Source organism: Anolis sagrei, chromosome 3 (assembly GCF_037176765.1).
Source record: "Anolis sagrei isolate rAnoSag1 chromosome 3, rAnoSag1.mat, whole genome shotgun sequence".
Lineage (NCBI taxonomy): Eukaryota > Metazoa > Chordata > Lepidosauria > Squamata > Dactyloidae > Anolis > Anolis sagrei.
Window position 1 is genome coordinate 225648669 of NC_090023.1, and position 17993 is coordinate 225666661.

At 40.7% G+C, this 17993-nt stretch overlaps 1 protein-coding gene across 1 annotated transcript in view; it reads left to right on the plus strand.

The window, feature by feature from the left end:
* Positions 1-3749, plus strand: part of KY (kyphoscoliosis peptidase) — a 40319-nt gene extending 36570 nt beyond the window's left edge. The window contains exon 11 of the mRNA XM_060768005.2: positions 1390-3749. Coding sequence (XP_060623988.2) covers positions 1390-2294 — 905 coding nt within the window. The 3' untranslated portion in view covers positions 2295-3749. The remainder of the gene's footprint in view (positions 1-1389) is intronic.
* Positions 3750-17993: the final 14244 nt, after the last annotated feature.

A 17993-nucleotide genomic window follows, 5' to 3' on the forward strand; every position in this document is an offset into this window, starting at 1 on the left:
AAGTCAGTTTGAAGGCAGTTAACACCAGCAATTTTTCACAAGATTTGAGATTTCCCCATATTTTTCATTTAGTCGTCCTCACACATTCCATTCTTGGAGGGTGTGTGTGTGTTTGTAGTGATGTATTAGAACTGCACTAGGGACCTCATCAGATGGCCCTTTATAAAGTGGGGGGCAGGGGGGAAATCATGGAGCAGCACAGAGAACCCTCCTGGCTGTGTTCCCTAACATTGTGGTCTGTCCTTTGCCTTCACACAACGTTTCCCCATTGTCCCCCACTTCTTCTTTGGTTCCTCTGCCTTTTTTGGATGAGGAGTCGGGTGTACACCCGACTCCTCTAGACTCTGCTGCCACAACACTGCTGGCACGGAGCCATGCCAGAAGTAGCCCTGCATCATGGGCTCCGAGAAACTCCATGCCAGCAGGGGAGAGAAGCGAGAAGAAAATGCTTCTCTGCCTTCATCTGATGAGGTCAGACTCTTCTAGGTTTTTTCTCTCATCAAGAGTATGGTTTTCTGAGGTCATTCTATAGTCCTCTTTGATTTTGTAAATATGTTTTTTTAGAGTTGTGGTTGAAAATATCATTGCATTGAAGTGGTGTAACTTGTAACTCAAAACAAAAATTTGAAAAATGGGATAAACAGAGGAAAAAAAGTTGTGTGTTGTTCCAGTATGTCTCACAATTAAAAAGGAACAATTTGAGTCTGCCAGACAATTGCTCAGGATAACAATAATATTTAGAGATTAAAAAGAAGAAGAATAGTGTAGAATCAAACACACACCATGGTCTCCAGCAACCTCCTGATATATTTACACTATCTGAAGGAGACCATAAATGCAAAAAATGAGAAAGGTTTCAGAAGAGGGGAGGGCTGGAGATTCAGAGCCTTTTGTGGTGCCTGTAATTACATGGGGCTTCAGAAGCTCCTGGCTTCCCCCTTCAGAGTGTCTCAGAATCAGAACCTAATTTTGGAATCCTGTCTTTTGAACTCTCTCTGCTTCTTTGAAACTGACAGCTTCTCAAGTGTTGTCGGCAAAACTGTATGCTGCTCGAGCTGTATCTGAAATCCACAGAGGCTTTAATCTTTTCTCAGAATGATGAGTAGTGCCATTGCATCTGTAATAAAATAGAAGCAAACAAGTATCCCAAACTAAAAACTCCCCACCCTTCAGCCCCCTTGTTATTTATTCTGAATTTGGAGTTGACAGACACTTGACAAATTCTAACCAGCCAACCATAATATCCTCCCTTTCACTGCCAAAATGATTGACAATACAGCAGGATATTCAATTCTCTAGGTCATTTTCTACAGGGCTTTTGACTGATTTGTGTTTTTCAGTAAATAGGAGGAAGCATCTTAACCAGCCTTCTTTATTTGCATGTCACAGTAAATGGAAAAGTAGCAATAGAAGTGGAGAGCCGTTTCCCAATGCTGTTCATGTTTGAGTTGAAAGGGGCAAAGGCATATAGCTTGATGATGCTGAAGAGGAATGGGATGAGTCTGGAACTCTATCCACAGAAGACGGGGAGTCACAAGCTACAGATCTATGCCAAACCATCCAAGGGCTCAGATGAAGTCTACAACTGTGTGCTAGAATACACCATAGAGTGCACTGCTGTGGACAGGAACATATGCTTTCCAAAGGAGCTCCATCAGCCTGTTGGACCCAGCTGGTTTACAGAGAGACAGGGGTTCCTCAAACCTTCACAAAAAGCCCCTATTATTCATACCAATGATGGCCGTTTTGATGTCAGCTTCATCCTCAGTAAAGACTTGAGTGTTCTAGCCTCACTGCATTCAGATGACCTAAACCTCAGCGAGGACATGAGTAGACGGTATATTTTGCAAGTTTGTCAAGGGAACCAGATAGACTTTAAGATCCATCTTCCCTACACAGGAAACTTTGCTTTCAAAATTTTTGCTAAGAAGAAGTCTGATCCTGGCAACTATAACTATGTCTTCAACTACCTCGTCTGTTGCCCAAATGCAGAGGTCAAGTGGCCAATGTTCCCCCAGAATTATAGCAAGTGGGCAGAAGGCTATGAGCTTCTCGAGCCCTTAGCTGCACTGCTACCAGCTAACTGCAACATCAAGTTTAAACTCAAGCTTCACAGCATTGCCAAGGCATTTGTTCAATGTGAAAAAACCTTCCCTTTAATTCTAAGTAAGAATGGTTACTGGGAAGGATCCTGTAGCACTTCTGGTTGCACAGAGGTGTATGTGATGGTGTTGGAGAATGCAAACCACAAGTTCTACTCACGCATCTTGAAATACGACGTCGAGGCACAGTGAAAAGGCCACTCCAGCACTTCTCATTTGTCCAGATGAGTAGGAACATTGGGTATATCTACAATCCATACAGCACCAGTCTATTTCACCCTAAGGTTTCTGGTCGCTTCTGGAGTGAGAGAATCAGCCGTCTACGAAGACATTGCCCAGGGGACACCCAGCTGTGTTGTAATCCTGCGGGGAGGATTCTCTCATGTCAAAGGACATTTAATAGAATGCCAAGTTTTTAAACTTTGTGTTTTCTCAAATACATTGGTTCACTCCTGATATGATAAATATATAAATACCCTAAGGCTGGGCAACAATATTTACCTCTTTTAAGTAGCAGAAAAACTTCTTCATGGTTTTTCATTGGTACTTATAATGTATAATGAGTGAAGTTTGTAGGAAATGTAACTTCCATACCTGTGTAAAGAAAGACAAGGTGTTCTGTATTTAATTGCAAACTAGTAATAGTCTAGCACATTAAAAAAGGAGTTCATACACATCTTTTCACCCACCTATTATTCTGTGATGCAGATTTCCCAACAGGTGATTTCTGAATGGCTGTGTTGAGGGAAAAAAGACATTATTGTGAATCGGAAGGAGGCATTCTATAACTCATTCTGTGCCAGGGAGAGTGGAGGACCATACATTTTCAAGCATCAGTGCAAGAGTAGCTGCAAATGCCAAACAAGACAAATGCTCTTGCAACTAAAAGAAATCTTTCTTGTATGCACTTCATTGTCTTACAAATAGGAAAACAATACTGCGAAATAAGTTTTTTACACCAGATGTTAAATTCAATTAAATGCTAGTTTTTATCTCATTGGATTGTGGTGCTTTTTAAGTCACATCAAGCTTAAGAAATGTTTTTGGAAAAAGGTGCAATTTAATGTTATCTACTCTATATAAAGGGCCCCTGGTGGCGCAGCAGGTTAAACCACTGAGCTGCTGAACATGTTGACTGAAAGGTTAGTGATTTGAATCCAGGGAGCAGGGGGAGCTCCTGCTGTTAGGCCCAGCTTCTGCGAACCTAGCAGTTCAAAAACATGCAAATGAAAGTAGATCAATAGGTACTACTTCTGTGGGAAGGTAATGGCGCTCCATGCAGTCATGTCGGCCACATGACCTTGAAGGTGTCTACAGACAATGCCAGCTTTTCAGCTTAAAAATGGAGATAAGAACCACCCCCCAGAGTCGTACACAACTAGACTTAATGTCAGGGGAAACATTTACCTTTACTCTATGTAAAAGTTACTTGCTCTGGGAAATGATACTTCATAAAGGGTAACTTGCCTGTAGAGTGAAATGGGATACACAAAGAGAATTCTGATGAGTGTGTTGCGTGAAACATATATACAAAGTTGTATTTTAAATAGGTGGCTTAATTCCCCAGAGATTCTCAGAGTTCAATATGACTGGCATTAAAAAAATCTGTGGTTTTACTGAGTCAGAAAATAAATTTCTTTAAACAGACGTTACAATCTAATAAATTGCATTTTTGTTTTTTTTTTTGCTTTGAAGAAAACTCTTATCTAATTAAACATGCAGTGAGTTGACTCGATCATTCTGGAGGTCTTCAGGCTTATAACATTAATTTTTGATTACAGGTTTCATATATTCGTTGAATAGTATGGATTCCTTGCCTCAGCCAAATACAGAAAAGCCAACAGCAATTTATTTTCCAGAACGCCATTAGAATAGTTTCTCTGCAGTTTTTGCAGCAACGTAGAATATCACAAGATGCCCTTATCTAACAAGAAAGTCTTCTTTCTCTGTTGTTGGAAGGTTACTAGTAAATATCAGTTCAAGTACTAATGGAGTTGATCCAATTTTGTGCCCAGAAACATTTTCTATGGTGCACTACTAGATCCCAGAGCCAAAGTGATGCAATTACTCTAAGCCCCTCGCTATCGTGGGCCTTGATGCCAAAAGGGCATAACATGCCTCTTCTTCTGTGTCTTGAATCTCTTGATGTTTCTCACATGGTAAACATTTCTTGTGCTACTTGACTAACTGATCAAGTGTATACTATAGACAATGACTCTACATTAGGAGACATATTTATAATAGTCTCTCATCTAAATTCTCAATCTAACTTTTCTCACCTTCAATCCTCTGAACCTGATTTCCTTCTTTAGTAAAGAGTGAAGGCAGCACCAGACAATTGTACCCACTATCTTCCTATAGCTGGATGCTCTGTGACATCCTGGGATCTTCTAGAGGTCCCTGGAGAGAATGACATTGCTTTCCTCTGACACAAGAAAATAGGTGGACACTTGCCTGCTTTCTCCTCCCCCCCCCCCCCAATCTGCCTGCTCCCCAACATCTGGGACATGGCTAGGCTGGGCTGTCGGGTAGGACGGAAATATTAGCTCCATTATGTCTTCTGAGTGAGATACAGAACTGTAATGAGCCCTGAATCTGAGCAGGAAAACAAACAGACAACAAACTATTATAGAATTGTAGAGTTGAAAGAGACCTCATGGGCCATACAGTCCAACCCTCTACTAAGAAGCAGGAAAATCCCATTCAAAGCACCCCTGACAGATGGCCATCCAGACTCTGTTTAAAAGCCTCCAAAGAAGGAGCCTCCACCACACTCCAGGACAGAGAGTTCCACTGCTGAATAGCTCTCATCATTAGGAAGTTCTTCCTAATGTTCAGGTGGAATCTCCTTTCCTATACTTTGAAGCCATTATTCTGCATCCTAGTCCCCAGAGCAGCAGAAAACAAGCTTGCTCCCTCCTCCCTATGATTTCTCCTCACATATTTATACATGGCCATCCTGTCTCCTCTCAGCCATCTCTTCTGCAGGCTAAACATGCCCAGCTCTTTAAGCCGCTACTCATAGAGCTTGTTCTTCAGGCCCTTGATCATTTTAGTCACCCTCCTCTGGTCACATTCAACTTGTCAACATCTCCCTTCAATTGTGGTACCCAGAATTGGACACAGTATTCCAGGTGTGGTCTGACCAAGGCAGAATAGAGGGGTAGAATGACTTCCCTGGATCTAGACACTAGACTCCTATGTATGCAGGTCAAAATCCAATTGGCTTTTAAAACTGCTGCATGACATTATTGACTCATGTTTAACTTGTCCACGAGGACTCCAAGACTTTTGCACATGTACTGCTCTCGAGCCATGTGTCCCTCATTCTGTATCTTTGCATTTGTTTCTGTTGAACTTCATTTTGTTAGATTTGGCCCATCTCTCTGCTAAGATCATTTTGAATTCTGCTCCTGTTTTCTGGAGTATTGGCTATCCCTCCCAATCATGCCTTCTAACCCTTCATCTAAGTCATTAATAAAGATGTTGAACAGGACCGGGCCCAGGACGGAACCCTGCGGCACTCCACTTGTCACTTCTTTCCAGGATGAAGAGGAAGCATTGGTAAGCACCCCTTGGATTTGTTCATTTGACTTTGGCCAAATGATTTAGCAAGTCCCAAAACTGCTTTCACATCCAGCTTTTTCATGGCAATGGTTGAAATATATAACGTTTATTTCAAGCATCACTATTATATAAAACTCCAGAATTATGCAGACAACAAATGCCTGCGGAAATCTAATATTTACATGGTAATCCTTATCTGAGGTCTATCTGACCAGTACAAAAAATAACGATGGCTTATTTGTTTTTTAAGAGGATGTTTTCAGGGTCTCGCATTGTATGTGACCATATCTTCTGGTTGTTGGCCCTGAGTGCATTATTTTGCAGGTATAGCATTTCTAGCACAAATGACAGGGCTATAGGTCACGAGGAGACGCAAACTGTCCAAATAGAGTTGATTGAGTTCCGGTGGAGCAATGGGTTAAACCCTTGTGCCAGCAGGACTGAAGACCGACAGATTGGAGGTTCAAATCCGAGGAGAGTGGGGATGAGCTCCCTCTATCAACTCCAGCTCCTCATGCAGGGACATGAGAAAAGCCTCCCACAAGGATGGTAATACATCAAAACATCCAGGCATCCCCTGGGCAACATCCTTGCAGACAGCCAATTCTCTCACACCAGAAGCGACTTGCAGTTTCTCAAGGCGCTCCTGACATAAAACTAAACTAAAATTGAACCTTTGTTTCTTACTTTACACTAACAGACCAGGCTGGATGCTATTCATTGCATGGCTGATAGTGATAATTAACTTCTGCAATGATAAAAAAGTGAGTTGTGATGGTTTGCCTCCATTGTAGTTCACTAAAAGCCTGGCAATCATAAAATCGGGATGTTTCTTGTTGAAAATGGTTCTCACAAGGAGATTTGTACTCCTTTTGTATTTTGCACCCACATGGGCACAAAGGCAGCTTAGTTTGGAAATACTCCAAAGGCCCCAACATCCCCATTACATACTCCATATTGTAGAAACATGGAAACAGTGACATTGCTCAGTAGCATTGCTAAAGAGAGAGATTTTCAGACAAAACACACAGTTGTAATAGTATGTGCTAGAGAGGAAGTTGAGGAAAGACTGCTGTTACTGCAACCAACTGACTAGTTCTGAAGAGCAGATCATACATATATACATACGTCTGCGGTTCACACAAACACGCAACTCCTGCAAACTTCATCTGAGAATGTGATTTAAAATAGACAGATAAAGTGTAAAGCATATTCCACAATGGGCTTTGCAGAATTTTTAGTGAATGAAAACATTCATCTTGCAAGGAATGGTCTTTAAAGAGGTAGTAATAGGAAAGTGTTTGGCTTCTGTGCTTTGTTTTGTTGTTTTAATGATGTAGGAAGAAAAATTTGGTGCTGTCAACAGTCACAACTATCCAATATGTGCCTGTGTCACTTTTATAGATTGTACAACCATATGCCATACAGCAATTAGGTTAGATATAGTATTTTGCAGGGAAAAGAGCTTGAAGAAATGCAGTTTCCTAGCAACCCAGGTGAGTTTTAAGTCTTGGGAATGGTGAACGACGACAGCAACATAAGCATTCTCACTGGCCACACAGATAACCTCCCCCACCAAATAATGCCAATTACTCTTTTATTGCTTTCCCCAAATGATAGTGTGGCTGGATTTTCAAAACTATAGGCATTTATACAAGAAAAGTGCCCAAAATGTTGTTCCACAGCTTGGAAGAGTGGCAGATACATTTTAAATATATATACTATAGTGTACTCACTTCCGTCATAAGATGTGTAAGGCAGTTAACATGCCTTTTATCACTGAATATGCTGGAGGGAACTTGAATTGGCTCTAAATCTGAAGTATGCCCACTCCTAAAATGAAGCCCATAGCATCCCGATGTCCTCCCCACATTTCGTGGTGAGTAAGCTCAAAATGTGTTAGTGTTTGTTTCTGGCAATATTGAAATGGAAGTACAATGCTAGCTGTTACAGCTATTCAACGCGGATGAAAGTGGACATGACTATGAATCATTCTCTATAGCTCACTGTTCTAAATGAAAAAATAATATCCATAGAACTGGGCTAAATATATCACATCCTCTAAAATATTTCCAGTGAGAACCTTTCCCCATCTTCACCCATTTACTGAAATGGAACAGAGATAGGAGCCCCAGCAACTGAAATTGCTTCAGGGTGGACTATCATTAACTGTTTTTTAAAGCTGTTTTGCCAACAAGACAAAAAGAAACCCATAATCTATAACAGCGTAACACCTTTATTAGGCCACTGAGAAAGCCACAAAACTGTGTGAAAGCTATTGAGAGCTCCAGCTCTTTTTATTAGGACAAACGTTGCAAAACAAAGATGGGGAAGAGGATGGTGAAGTGGAAAACATCATGATATCTTGAGAGGGAATGTGGGATTCAAAAGGAGAAATGAATGACCATTATAAATGCTGGGAGCAAGAAAGGCAGACAAAATTACTCATTTCCGAAAATAAAACATCTGACAGTAAATAAATATCAACACTCAAAAAGCAGGGGAATTCCATACATGAAACAATCAAGAGTAGCTAACACGTCCCAACAAAAGATTCACCTAGACAGGAAGCAGCCAGTCTTTGAAGCTGCAAGGCCATTCAATGTTAATCAAGGTGGCCAATTGTAACATTCACATTTGCCTCAAACAGACAAAGAGTTCTTTGTCCCACCCTGGACATTCCACAGATATATAAACCTCACTTGCCTAGTTTCCAACATACCTCACAACCTCTGAGGATGCTTGCCATAGATGTGGGTGAAACGTCAGGAGAGAATGCTTCTGGAACATGGCCATACAGCCCAGAAAACTCACAGCAACCTAGTGGTTCCAGCCATGAAAGCCTTCGGCAACACATTAATCCTACTTTCTTTCATCTATTTTGAGTTAGTCTCTGGGTTTTCACAAAGTATGCAAGGATAAAGGAGGAGTTCACCATTAGATTATAGTAAAGGCTGTTATTCAAAATACCATTTCTTCCAATCATGGAGGTTCTATTCAAGTTGTCACAGCGAAGACTTGTACTTAATGGGAATTTATCTCATCTCTTTCTAATGCTTAGGAATCAAATTGCTGTATCATCTTTTAATTAATCCTATGCATCCATGTTTCTCAACTTGAGGGTCGGGAGAGTTGCCAAAGACCATCAGAAAACACATATTTCTGAACCCTTTAGGCAGAGAAGGCTGAAGATCTCTCCACTTGTCCTTTTTCTTTTTGGTGTTGGTGAAGTACAACTTCCAGAATTCAAAAACAGCCCCCTTTCCCCCCCCCCCCCCCCCCACTATTCATTGTTGGCCATGTAGGTAGTGTGCCAAGTTTGGTGCAGATCGACTGTGGGCTGGGTTCAGAGTGCTCTTTGATTGTATGTTAACTTTAAATCGCAGCAACTACAATTCCCAAATGTCAAGGTCTATTTTTCCCAAACTCCACCAGTGTTCGCATTTAGGCATATTGAGTATTCGTGCCAAGTTTGGTCTATATCCATCACTGTTTGAGTCCAGTGCATTCTGGAGGTAGGTGAACTACAACTCCAAAATTCAAGGTCAATACCATTGTTGATGGAGTTCAGAATGATCTTTGATTGTAGGTGAACTATAAATCACAGCAACTACAACTCCCAAATGACAAAAACCTCCCCCCCCCCCCCCGCCCCACCAACTCCACCAGTATTCAAATTTAGGCATATTGGGCATTTGTGCCAAATTTGGTCCAATGAATGAAAATAAATATTGCATGTCAGATATTTACATGATGATTCATAGCAGTAGCAAAAGTACAGTTATGAAGTAGCAATAAAATTAATTTATTGTCAGCGGTTACCACAACATGCAAAACTCTATTAAGGGGTCATGGCCTTAGGAAGAACCACTGTTATACATGCATTATATTGTGCAAGAAATGCTTCCTTTTCCAGTGGTCAACCTAGCTATATATATATATAGTCTGTCCATGCCATCAGGTGACTCTTACCACTGAGGATGAAAAAAAAACCCTCAAAATCCCCTTTCTCCTGACCTCTTCATTTTATAGTATGTAATGGCGTTAGCAATAGTGAAGTAACTGTACAACAAATCAGGAAAATCATGATTAAAATTTTGCACCTGACATAAACTTGCTAGGAAGCTTGGCAAACTATCTTATCTCTCAGCCCCATCAGCAATACAGGGAAAATAGTAATGACCAGATTACAAGCGCATAAGTGCCTTGTGAAGGGCTTTCAAAACTCTTTATGCCAAATGTTACCATTATTGTATTAGACACTATTCACATCTCTACTGGATCATTAAATCCCCCCCCCCCCCCAAGGCCCCAATGTGTAAGGGCTGTTAATTGAAAACATTCATCTACCTGCCTTCTTCCTACTGGAGCAGCTAAATAATAAACCTATCAAACATCTTCTAGAGCAGATTCACGTAGCAAATGCATATCAGTAATTCAACCAGATTACTAGAGAGTGAATCACTGGGGCTAGAATTGTCCAGAAATGGCTGTCGGCAACAAATCCACCTAATAGCAAAGGTATTATTTCACGACACCAAACCCACCTGAGCCTGCAAGGGCAATGCTGAAATCTAGTCCCACACTTTTCTTTAAGGAGTACAATCCTATTCACAGTGGGAGAAATACCCATTTCCAAGAAATGATACCATTTACTTACATCACCTCCATCGTGTCATGATTCATTTTCAGTGTGCTGATGCTCTTCCAGACCATTATTGTGTATACCAGTGTTTCTCAACCTTCCTAATGCCGTGACCCCTTAATACAGTTTCTCATGTTGTGGTGACCCCCAACCATATAATTCTTTTCATTGCTACTTCATAACTGTAATTTTGCTACTGTTATGATTCGTCATGTAAATATCTGATACGCAGGATGTATTTTCATTCACTGGATCAAATTTGGCACAAATACCCGATACGCCCAAATTTGAATACTGGTGGCGTTGGGGAGAATTGATTTTGTCATTTGGGAGTTGCAGTTGCTGGGATTTATAGTTTACCTACAATCAAAGAGCATTCTGAACTTCTCCAATGATGGAATTGAACCAAACTTGGCACACAGAACTCCCATGACCAACAGAAAATACTGTGCTTTCTTATGGTCTTTGGTGACCCCTCTGACACCCCCTCAGCCCCCCCCCCCCATGAGTCCTGACCCCCAGGTTGAGAAACACTGTTTTATGTGGATTATATTTTGCCTGACCAACACCCCAAAATTACTGCCAAAGTTGCATCTTGTTGGCACAAGATGCTGTCACAGTCTTTGGTGGGCATTGACCTCGAGTTTTGGAGTTGTAGTTCACCTACATCCAGAGAGCACTGTGGACTCAAACAATGATGGATCTGAACCAAAAGTGTCACAAATACTCAATATGCCCAAATGTGAACACTGGTGGAGTTTGGGGGGAAATAGACTTTGAAATTTAGGAGTTGTAGTTGTTGGGATTTATAGTTCACCTACAATCAAAGAGCATTCTGGACCCCACCAACAATAGAACTGGGCTAAACTTCCCACACAGAACCCCCATGACCAACAGAAAATATTGTGTGTTTTTGATGGTCTTTGGTAACCCCTCTGACACCCCCTTGCGCCTCCCTCAGGGGTCCCCATCCCCAGGTTAAGAAGCTTTGGTGTATAGACTGACAAGCATGCTGGAATAACAATTTCACAAAATGCAAACTACAATACTATCTCTCTGGTCTGAACCATACTATATTTTATGAAGCAGAAAGATGTTGCTTGGTGCAGGACAACTCGAAGGATTGTAGTGACAATCTCAGCTGTTAGATGCCATCTTCTATGTCCTGAGGGAAAAGTATTATCAAAGATTAGCCACAGTGAAATCCTTAAACTTTCTCCAGACTACTAGCTAAATCTACTAACATATTACAAACTGGTTTCCAAAAGATTTTTTAAAGCAAGCATGTAAATTAAAAAGATCACATCTGGCTCAGTCTTGCAAAGGGAGGGAGGGAAAAAAGAAACTCTTTGGAGTTATTAAAATGTTCAGTTCAAAGAAAAAAAATCCCCTCCAGCTTCATTAATTATAAAACTGTTCAGGCCAACTGATTATTCCAAAGGGATGTTCGACATTCTCAAGGCATAGATGAAGGCATGGAAACCCTGCAGCCACGGATAAAAGGGCCTCAGAAGTCTGCAGTAGCTTTGTCATCACCCTCCAGGATAAACAACCTTCCTCCACCTCTGAAACATGCATATTTACAGTCTCAACACATATTAGGCCACTCAAGAGAAATCTGATGATGCAGCCCATGAGCCACACATATCTTCCTATTTATTTAAATTGTCCTTGATCACCCACACCTACTATTTTTATACCTAATATAGAAGGGGGAGCAAAGAGCATAAATTAAAATCTCTATGTGCCAACTGCTCAGATTGCTGTCCATTTGGAACGAGCAGGTTGACCTGCCAAAATATAAAATGGTCTCAGGTTCTTGGCACTTCTGTCACAACAACTCCCTTTCTGAGAATAAATCAGTGTTTCCTCAGTATTAAGGAACACAGTGAGCAATCACATTACAGGGTTACAGTGAGTTTTCTGGGCTGTATGGCCATGTTCCAGACACATTCTTTCCTGATGTTTCCCCCACATCTATGGCAGGCATCCTCAGAGGTTGGGAGGTGTGTTGGAAACAAGGCAAGTGGGGTTTATATATCTGTGGAATATCCAGGGTGGGAGAAAGAACTCCTGTTAGCTTGAGACAAGTGTGAATTTTGCAACTGGCCACCTTGATTCGCATTGAATGGCCTTGCAGCTTCAGAGCCTGGCTGCTTCCTGCCTGGGGGAATCCCTTGTTGGAAAGTGTTAGCTGGCCCTGTTTGTTTCCTGTAATCCCATAACAGCTGGAAACAGGCATGAAGAAGAATATTTACTTTTATATCTTTTTGGATTTGATATGAGTGCAAACACATTTGAAAAATTATAACAGACCAGTTATTGGTTAACTTTAAGGCTGTTTCAAGTGAAACTTTTGATGGGAAGTGACCCAGAATCGAATACTTGTCTTCTCAACACTACATAATTGTCTGAGGGTAGATTAGGTTCTTAGGAATGGCATAATGGTGCCTAAGATTATCTTAAAGACGAGTGTTTAGTAGGCATGTGTGATCCATCAAAAATAGTTCAAAAGTCATTACAAAACTGGGGGCACTGGCGTTTTGTTTCTAAAGTGTTTCAAAAGTACTTAGTGAAAAATTCATTGCTGTAACGGGACTAACAAAATGGGGTTACTATTTCGTTATAGTAATTGTGCATAATTACTATAATTGGGGAAACTTCAGGGGGTCCCTTTTCCTTCATTTTTACAGCTATTCGAGTGAAACTCACTAAAATGGTAGAACACATTTACCACTCTTAGCCCACCAAATTTCAGAATGTTTCACCTATCCATGGATTTTGGGGAAATTTTCAAAGTTTATATAAATAACATTTTTTATAATAAAGTAAATATGTTCCTAGCTTTAAAATACTATTTCCTGTTCAATTGTGTAGTCCTTACTTTGAAAGTAGTGGCACTACACCGGGAACTTTGTTGTCACACCAAAAAACTTTGTTAAATGGGTGGATGGCGATGTTAAATTGGTGGACTGGATAGCAAAATGTGCTATAACCGATGTCTCTCACACAAAGAAAAAGATTTTGCCATGTTTTTTTTATGATAGAACCAATTAGGAAATGACATTTATAACACAGGAACAAAAATCATAGTGCAGAATATTAAATTGATTGGAACTCTGGTTGACAAAGAAGGGGCAAATTTCTCTGATGCTGAGCACTTCACTGCATTCTGGGAAATGTAGTTTAAAGCATGGCCTTTTGAATTCTCTGGCATAGGGCTCCTCCCTTCCCAAACTACATTTCCCAGAGTTCTATGCTGTTCCCAGCAAATGCTGACTCTCTTTTCCCCCGCTCCTAATAGTGAGACTCCATTAATTTACAGAGGAAATGCAAGGCACTAAGGCAGCCTTTGTGGCTTTGCTTTCAGCTCTGCTTCCTTGCACTGAATATGAAACTGACTTTGGGAGCCTTCCGAGATTTACAAAACCGAAACAGAAAAGTATGGGGTAAGTTTAGATTCTTAAATTTTTGGCGCAGGCCATGCCCACATATCAACTATCACCTCATAAGGACAAATTTAACAAATTTGATACGACTTACGAGGACAAATGAAAAAAATGCACACCTATAGTGTTTAGGTTCTGACATCTTTGACATGTTAAAAGTCAAAGATGATAACATCTAAGGAAATTATGGTGTATGCCATGACTGTATACATGACATTCTTGCTGGGTTTAACCAAAATTGATAAAACGATGTCTTTTACAGTAATTCAAATTCATGCAAAAATAGTTTATATTTAATGGCAGGGCACACATTTATAATGAAACATATGTGTCACGCTGCCAGGTCTCTGCCAGTATGCAGGCAGAGGTGAACCAAAACAAACACCCAGCTGGTGTCAAGCTGTTTAATTAAAGCAATACTTACTGTCTGGCTGTTTTCATAGTCCAAAATATAAAACATAAAGATAGCACTCAGCCACAGAATACAAAGCAAAGACTGATAACAAATTCTGATGCAGGTTCAAGAGAACACCATAGTGAAAAAGGTTCAGTCCTGTCCAGCAGTCAAATGCCAAGAGTTCAATGAGTAAAGTCCAAGGTTCAAGAGTCTATACTGCAGTCAATAGCCAGTCTAGAGATTCAAGGTTCCAGGGTTCCAAGAGTTCAGGAGACAGGTCAGGATACCAAAAATCCACAAACCTGGGGGGAAACCAGCAGCATTCACAGCCAAAAATAAGACATATACTTTTCTCCAAAGATCAATCCCCAGGCTAGCTCCTTATATCCAGTAACACCCACTGCAATCTCTCTCTTGCATGCCTCCACCCTTAATTGTTTCACTTGATAAACTCTTACTTACAGATTACTCGGTCCTTTAGAACTAAGGCTTACATTAACCCCTTCCATCACCAACTGCTAGGTCTGCAACCACCAACCACCATCAACTGCAGAACATTATACATGGCAATATGTTTCCTCCCCAATTGGGATTGCTAACGTACTGGAAGTAAATCTTGCATCTACATAGTGCAAGTAAAATCTGATGAGATTATATGATAGAAATAACGGTTGGTACACCAGTCAGAAAATGAATTGCTTTGTGGGACAATCTCAGTGCTGCCTTAACAGAATCTGTACCCAATATGACACAGTTGTCTCACACAATGTAGAAACAAACTAGTCATAGAAATGACAGGGCATATCTCTAAATGTTTGACACGCAACAACAGGCATCAGGGGAATATTGTCAGAAGGTCAAGACTGTCGCTGATATATGTACTTCTCTCTCTTCACTAGTCTTTCAGCGCTTCTTCAGTTTTATCTTGTCTGTCCACCAGTAACAAAAAAGATCTGTTTCTGCTGTCTTAATATTTCATCTTCATAATAACAAATCACAACACTATTCTAAATGTATAACTAGAAGCACTTTTAATTATTTGTGTTGAAACCAACGTTGCATTGCAGTACCTTCAAAGCTAACAAATTTGTAACAGCTTAAACTTTCAAGTCTGCACAATATGCAACTCTGGTCCATGAAAACTTATACTATAATATATTCATCTTTAAAGTGCCACAAGATCTTGCCAATTTGGTTCCAACATATTAATATTGTGTCCTCTCAGGAGACTGTAGCAAGTCTATTTGCCCATCCCATGACTTGGGTATTGCCCCTTTTAGTGCAGCAAAAATTAATCTCAAGGAAAACAATCCGCACAACCTAGGTGTGTCGCTTAAGGAAAGCTCTTCCTTTAATCATCATCATCATCATCTTTATTTATACCCCACCACCATCTCCCCAAAGGAGACATGAGGCCAAGCCCAGTAGTGCATTACAACAGAATAAAACCAAAAACACAGAATAAACATCTCAATAAAATAAATAAAACATAAGAATGCAATAAAACAGTACAAAAAATACAGTGAGAAATAAATCACAATCACAATGAGCGAGCCACATGTACAAGATAAAATGATAAAAACACAGGATGAGATAGAAATGGAACGGAAATATTTGTGAGGGAGAAACTCATTGGAAACGGAGTAGTGGAGACAGGCCTTCAAACAGGCAGGGGGGAGTACAGTATGGGGACAAAACATTTTGGGGGAGCAAACAAAAGAAGTTGTAAAAGGTCACTCTCCAAAGGCGCATCGGAAAAGCCAGGTTTTGAGATCCTTCATGAAGGTTGCTAGAGTGGGGGCTTGCCTAATCTCACCGGGCAAAGAATTCTAGAGTCGGGGGGCCACAGAGGAGAAGGCTCTTTCCCTCGTTCCCACAAATTGGGCCTGTGATAAAGGAAGGGGCGAAAGGAGGGCCTCCCCCGAAGATCGAAGAGATTGGGCAGGTTTGTGGAAGGAGATGCGGACACAAAGGTAGGCGGGTCCCAAACCATTTAGGGCTTTATAGATGATGACCTGTACCTTTAATTGGGACTGGAAAATGGCAGCCAACGGAGCTCCTTAAACAAGGGAGTTGACCGCTCCCTCTAATTTGCCCCGGTTATTAATCTGGCTGCTGAGCGTTGAACCAGTTGGAGTTTCCGAGCTGTCTTCAAGTGTAGTCCCACGTAGAGTGCATTGCAATAGTATTCCTTTGCACTCATCCTGGCTTTTAGGATGTGACTCTGTAATGAGTTGCTCAACGTAAAAGGAACATGCTTCCTTCTATACACATCTACTCTCATAAGAAGTAGTAGCATGTATTCATTTTGTTGAATATAGAGAACAACTAGTTTTCAACTAAATAAAAGGCTGTATGCATTTTGACATGGATTATTTACCATCCAGATGGAACAGCATAAATCAAAATGTCCTTTTCACATTTCTTCATGCTGAGCTTGTTTTCATATGGCCCATCAAAATTAGGGTAAAGTGCTGGAGAAGAGTGGCATGAAGCCATTAAAAACAAGCATTACAATGCAAACACAAGCATTAGCAATCTCAGAAAAGGATTGCATGGATACTATAGCAAATGCATGCTAAGATTATATGTACTGATGTACTCATGAAGCCACTGCTTCAATCAAAATGGAAGTCATGATAGGCAACTTTCTGAAGCCTGGGGGCCCCATACACCCCTCCGCAGTTCTCAGAAGGCTGTACTCGCTATACTTTACCATTGGGATGAAAATGGCAGAATTGCTCCCAAGTCCCTTAGAGGAGGGAGGGGGACATTTTAAGTTTTTTACAATTACAAAAATGAAGGTGGTAAGAAGCCTTTGCAGGCGGTGGAATGGCTGTTAATGAAACTCTAACAACTGCTGTCTCCTAAGAGTTCACAGACACCTTGTCCTTGAGCTAGATGAGATATTCTCAAATTCACTATCCAGAATGGGGACATGAGCATTAATACCATTATGGATAGGAGAGGAAAAGCACATGAGGCCAGGGCTTTTTGAAAAGGGGCCAAAATAGAGGCTTTTTTCTCATGTGGAAAGCAACACAGAATGGATCATGTGGTGGGCCATGTGACAAGATGCAGATGTGTTATTGAAGGCTTTTATGGCTGGAATCACTGAGTTGTTGTGAGTTTTCTGTGTATGGCCATGTTCCAGAAGCATTCTCTCCTGATGTTTTGCCCACATCTATGGCAGGCATCCTCAGAAGTTAAGGGGTCTGTTGGAAACTAGACAAATGAGGTTTATATATCTGTGGAATGTCCAAGGTGGCCAACTGAAACATTCACGCTTACCTGAAACAGACAAAAGGTCTTTTTTTTCCTGCCTTGGACATTCCACAAATATATAAACCTCACTTGCCTAGTTTCCAACAGACCCCTCAACCTCTGAGTGTACCTGCCACAGATGTGGGTGAAATGTCAGGAGAGAATGCTTCTGGAACATGGCCATACAGCCCAGAAAACTCACAGCAACCCAAAGAAGCAGATGTTTCTGAAAGGGAAAGTTAAAGATTAAAGGTCTGTATGAGACTGATAAGTCAAAGATTCAACTAGTGCAAGTCTAATAAATCCTTTATTTTTACTTTCACTAAAAACAAGAATTTAAATCTGGCTGTTCAAAAGTCAGAAATCTTATTAGAAATGTGTAGTGTTTTACCAAGTAAAAGGCAGAAAGGACAAGTTGTGCATATGGAAGAACACTGTCTGGCTTCTTGGTTTTTGTCCAAGGACATGTTTTTAAGATCTTCATTTCTTGCTTAAGTTTTTAAAAAAATTAAAGGCAGTATAGTACACTGACCAGCCTCTTAAATATGTTCTTATTGCTATGAACACCT